The following is a 6,000-nucleotide window of genomic DNA, read 5'->3' as shown; positions in this document are numbered from 1 at the left end:
TTTTTTTTTTTTTTTTTTTTTTTAGACGGAGTCTCGCTCTGTCGCCCAGGCTGGAGTGCAGTGGCGCGATCTCCGCTCACTGCAAGCTCCGCCTCCCGGGTTTACGCCATTCTCCTGCCTCAGCCTCCGAGTAGCTGGGACTACAGGCGCCCGCCATCTCGCCCGGCTAGTTTTTTGTATTTTTCAGTAGAGACGGGGTTTCACCGTGTAGATCAGGATGGTCTTGATCTCCTGATCTCGTGATCCACCCGTCTCGGCCTCCCAAAGTGCTGGGATTACAGGCTTGAGCCACCGCGCCCGGCCTCAGAATAATATTCTTAAATACACAAATTCTGAGGGATTTCCAAAGAAAAAGTTTGTGTGTATATGTGTATTGTTGCAGTTTGTGTGTGTGTGTGTGTGTGTGTGTGTGTTTTTCAAGAGACGGGCTCTCTCTACATTGCTGATCTACAGCTCCTGGGCTCCAGTGATCCTCCTGCCTCAGCCTCCCATGTAGCTGGGACTACAGGCATGTACCACAGCTCCTTGCTCCAAAGTATTTTTATAGTAATATACACTTAATACATCAAATAACAAGCTCTAGAGGCCAACTCACTACATGAGTGATGAGTGCTGCTGGTAACACTATTACCTCTGTAAATTCTGGCCTACATTTATAATAAAAGGGAATGTTCAATTTCAGTTAACGTTCGTGAGTCTTTTCCCCCATCCAATTTCATAGAAACCCTAAAATGCTATCCACATACCTGGGGAATTAGCAGAAGTATCAGTTACATCACTAAATGTTTTTTTCTGGCCTAGCTCCTCAGTAGTTAAATGTTCATAACACAGTCTATACATGTAATTCTCAATCAACTGCATTAATTAACAGCGGAAGCTAACCAGAATGCTCAAGAGTATATCCAGCTAGTTTTGGTCACATTTGATTCTCACAATAAAAACCCTTTTAACATAACAGCTATGAACCAGTTGGGTAGCCAACGCTGAGAGTGTAGCATTTTTGTTTTCTGGCCTCGTTACCCTAACACTATTGGGCAAAGAAAAACTGAACACTTTCGTAGTACCCAAAAGAAGAGAGACTGGGCCTCCATAAGGAATGAAGTTGTATTATTTCCTAAATCTGTTGCCAGAGCAGGTCACTTTAAGAAAACAGGCTGGGAACAGTGGCTCCCAGCACTTTAGAAGGCCGACATGGGCAGATCACTCGAGGTCACAAGTTCAAGACCAGCCTGGCCAAAATGGTGAAACCCCATCTCTACCAAAAATACAAAAATTGGCCAGGTATGGTGGCTCACGCCTGTAATCCCAGCACTTTAGGGGGCTGAGGCAGGTGGATCACCTGAGGTCAGGTGTTCAAGACCAGCCTGGCCAACATGGTGAAACCCTGTCTCTACTAAAAATACAAAATTAGCTGGGCATGGTGGTGCGTGCCTGTAGTCCCAGCTACTTGGGAGGCTGAGGCAAGAGAATTGCTTGAACCCAGGAGGCAAAGGTTGCAGTGAGCCGAGATCATGCCATTGCACTGCAGCCTGGGTGACAGAGCCAGACTCCATCTTGAAAACAAAACAAACAACAACAACAAAATTAGCCAGGCGTGGTGGCAGGCCCGTGTAATCCCAGCTACTTGGGAAGCTGAGGGAGGAGAATCGCTTGAACTCGGGAGGCAGAGGTTGCAGTGAGCCAAGATCGTATCACTGCACTCCAGCCTGGGCAACAGAGACTCTATCTCAAACCAAAAAAAAAAAAAAAGAGAAAACAGGGCAAGTTTCCAGTGCCCTTCTGTAACAAACTGCTTAGTGTAGCAAGAACAGCTGTCCCATGCTTATGCACCCCAACAACTTATTACTATAAAAACTATCAAAATCCAGTTTTGCTTTTGAAATAATAACCTATAATCCCAATATCATTCTTCAGGCGATGTTAACGGGGAAGAGGCAGGGGACCCCAAATCAAAGGAGTAGAGCAAAAACTGGACTAGTTATCAAGGCTCACATATTACTAAATGACTTAATTTTATTTTCTCTGTGAATAACACAACCATGTAAAACTGGTTAAAAGAAAGAAGGTAGGGGGGCCAGGCACAGTGGCTCACCCCTATAATCCCAGCACTTTGGGAGGCCGAGGCAGGTGGATCACTTGAGCTCAGGAGTTGGATACCAGCCTGGCAATATTGCAAAACTCTGTCTCTACCAAAAAACACAAAAATTAGCTGGGTGTGGTAGCAGGTATCTGTAATCCCAGGTACTTGGGAGGATGAGGTGAGAGAATGGCTTGAGCCCAGGAGGTATTGGTTGCAGTGAACCAAGATCACACCACTGCACTCCAGCCTGGGCAACAGAGCCAGATCCTGTCTCCAAAAAAAAAGGTTTGAAAGTAGGGTAAGCATATCATGTATTTAACCTTTTATAATTTCTTTTTTAGCACTGACTTGAGATGTGATTCACATGCATACAATTCACCCATCTGAAGTGTATTAACTCAATGGTTTTTATTTATGAATACATTCAAGTTTATAGAACCATCACAAATTTAAAACATTTTATCACCCCAAAGAGAAATCTGTACCTGTTAGCAATCCCTTCCATTTCCCTCCAATCCCTGAGCCCTAGGCAATTACTAATCTACTTTGTCTCTAGGGATGTGCCCATATTTAACGTAACCATACAATATGTGTTTTTTTTTTTGTTTCTAATTTTCTTTTTTCTTTGAGACAGGATCTCACTGTCACCCAGGCTCGAATACAATCACGGCCCACTGCAACCTCAACCTCCTGGGCTCAATCAATCCTCCCACCTAGACCTCCCAATAATGAACTACAGGCATGTGCCACCATGCCCAGCTAAATTTTACATTTATAGAGATGGGGTTTTGCCATATTGTGCAGGCTGGTCTCAAACTCCTGGGCTCAAGCAATCCACCTGCCTCGGCCTCTCAAAGTGTTGGGATTTCCGCCATGAGCTACCATGACTGGCCTTGTTTTTGGCTTTCAGTTAGCATGTTTTCAAAGTTCATGTTTTTGCATATATTAAGTACTTTTCTTTTGACAGTATTTCATTATGTGCATATCCTACATTTAATTTATTTATGGATCTTGGATTGTTTCCAGTTTTGGCTATTACAAATAATGTTACCATGAACATTAGTGTATAAGATTTCTTTGTGGAGCTCACTTTGTGTGTTTTCCATTTTCTTGGATATATACCTAGAAATGGAATTGCTAAGTAATGTGGTAACTCTATGTTTTACCTACTTAAGAACTAACAGACTTTAAAGGGGCATTTACATTTACATTTCCAGTGTATAAGGGGTTCTAATTTCTCCATATCATTACCAACATTTGATTTTTTTTTTATTATAGCCATCCTTATGGGTCTGAAATGATATCTCATTGTGGTTTTGATTTACATTTCTCTGATGGCTATCAAAGTAGAGCATCGTTTCATTTTCTTATTGGCCATTTGTACATCTTTGGAGAAATGTCTGTTCAAATATTTTCTCCATTTAAAAACTGGACTTAACAGGAGTTTGAGACCAGCCTGGCCAACATGGTGAAACCGTGTCTCTACTAAAAATACAAAAAAATTAGCCAGGGACAGTGGCAGGCACCTGTAATCCCACCTACTCAGGAGGCTAAGGTGGGAGGATCCCTTGAGCCCGGGGGGCAGAGGTTCCATTGACCCAAGATTGTGCCACTGAACTCCAGCCTGGGCGACAGAGCGAGACTACGTCTTGAAAAAATAAGAATAAATAAAACAGAAACTGGACTTATTATTATTACTTTTTAGAAGCATAGTTTTGCTATGTTGCTCAGGTTGGACTTGAACTCCTGGGATCAATCAATGCTCCTGCCTCAGCCTCCCAAATACCTGGGAATACAGGCGTGCACCACCGCACCTGGCTGGCTTTCTTCATTAATGAATTTTTACATGTTAGGGTTACAAATCCCTTATCAGACATGATTTACAAAAATTTTATCCTACTCTGTGGGTTGCCTTGCCAGTTTCTGTGTTTAACCTTCTGTTATGTGAAGCTAACTAACTCAGAGAAATAGAACTCACGATCTTGGCTTCACAGGCACCATGTACTATTCCAACTATTCTCAAACACTTTGCAAAGGATTGCTTTACACTCTTAAAAATTAAGGAGCCCAGGCCGGGCACACTGACTCACACCTGTAATCTCAGCACTTTGGGAGGCCAAGGTGGGCGGATCACAAGGTCAGAAGTTTGAGACCGGCCTAGCCAATTTGGTGAAACCCCGTCTCTACTAAAAATACAAAAAATTAGCCGGGTGTGGTGGCACATGCCTGTAGTCCTAGCTACTTGGGAGGCTGAGGCAGGAGAATCGCTTGAACCCGAGATGCGGAGGTTGCAGTGAGCTGACATCGCGAAACTGCACTCCAGCCTGGGCGACAGAGTGAGACTCCGTCTCCAAAAAATAAAAATAAAAATAAATACTAATAATAGAGGAGTCCAAAAGGATTATATTGCTTCTTACATTAGAAATTAAAACAGGCCGGGCATGGTGGCTCACGCCTGTAATCCCAGCACTTTGAGAGGCCGAGGCGGGCAGATCACGAGGTCAGGAGATCGAGACCATCCTGGCTAACACGGTGAAATCCCGTCTCTACTAAAAATACAAAAAATTAGCTAGGCGTGGTGGCAGGCACCTGTAGTCCCAGCTACTTGGAAGGCTGAGGCAGGAGAATGGGGTGAACCCAGGAGGCAAGAGCTTGCAGTGAGCCGAGATTGTGCCATGGCACTACAGCCTGGGCTTCAGAGCGAGACTCTGCCTCAAAAAAAAAAAAGAAAAAGAAATTAAAACAAAAAATTAAAGTATTTAATTCATTTAAAAATAATAAATTCCTTAAATATCAATATAAATTTTTTTTTCAAAGGAAAATTTCCAAAATAAAAAAAAGTCAAAAGAATGGCACCATTTTACATTTTCATGATCTCTTAAATGTCTGGCTGAATAGAAGACATTATCTGCTTCTTTCAATCAAACAAAACAATGTATCTGTTACAATATATTGTTTTAGATGAAAAACATGAAGAAATTGCAGCCTCACAGTTACATAGTTGGAAAAGGGAGGAAAGACCATTTTTAATAGCCTTCACATACAACTGCGGATAGGTGATGTAGCCTCTGGAAAGCCCTATGAGTTATGCTTTATTGAAACTATCCTAACCACCTTCTTTCTATATGAGCTCGTAACTTTTATTAGGAGGTTGTTAATGGGAGGGTGGGATGTGAAGAAGTGACAGACGCTATCATGTTAATGACTGAAATAATAATATAATTTAAGGCTGGGCACGGTGGGTCACACCTGTAATCCCAGCACTTTGGGAGGCTGCGGTGGGAGGAGTCCTTGAGGCCAGGAGGTTGAGGCTGTGGTGAGCTATGATCACGCCAGTGCACTCCAGCCTAGGCAACAGAATGAGACTTGGTCTCCAAAAATAATAATAATAATAATAACAGTAATAATAATAATCTGATTTCTTCCATTTATACTATGCAGGTAAAACGGACCAAAAAAAAAAAAAGATAATTCTCTTTCTCCAAATAGCTACTTTCATGATAAACTAGAAGGGTGTTATACTAGCGTTCATGTTGAAATTAAGTTAAAGTAGGGATCATTAAAGTGATAATACAAAAGTATGAATACAGGGGGAGAAAAATGGTAGACTGAAAGATTTAATATGTAAGCTTTTTACTATGACCAACAGAAAAAGCAGAGCTGAGTCTCAACCCGGGTTTTACAATGAATATTTCTCACTATTTAGGTTAATAACTAAATATATGGGGGTGGGGAGCAGGTGGGCAGCAAAAATCAGTAAAATACCATCCTCAAATATCTGCCATTTTTTCATCCACTTATTTATCAAGAATGTATTTTAAAACAACCAGGTATCATCTAACTCTGTGGTCTGCAAGCTTTTATTCACATAAAAACCACTGTGGCACCTGTTTCAAATGAAGAGTCTCAGCCCCACTTAA

General features: G+C 41.9%; 2 protein-coding genes across 3 annotated transcripts in view; both read right to left on the bottom strand.

Moving 5' to 3' along the window:
• The window catches only part of CSTF3 (cleavage stimulation factor subunit 3), a 78,376-nt gene that overhangs the window by 64,940 nt on the left and 7,436 nt on the right, over positions 1-6,000 (bottom strand). The window lies entirely within an intron of this gene.
• Positions 1,347-1,514, bottom strand: LOC116418425 (protein GVQW1; the record flags this gene model as incomplete). Its single annotated transcript, XM_031933935.1, has 1 exon — positions 1,347-1,514. A coding segment is annotated over one exon (168 nt), but the record flags the coding sequence as incomplete, so codon positions are not given.

The sequence above is a fragment of the Piliocolobus tephrosceles genome, chromosome 13 (genome assembly GCF_002776525.5).
Source record: "Piliocolobus tephrosceles isolate RC106 chromosome 13, ASM277652v3, whole genome shotgun sequence".
NCBI classification, from domain to species: Eukaryota; Metazoa; Chordata; class Mammalia; order Primates; family Cercopithecidae; genus Piliocolobus; species Piliocolobus tephrosceles.
This window is presented reverse-complemented; position numbering and strand designations above follow the sequence as displayed.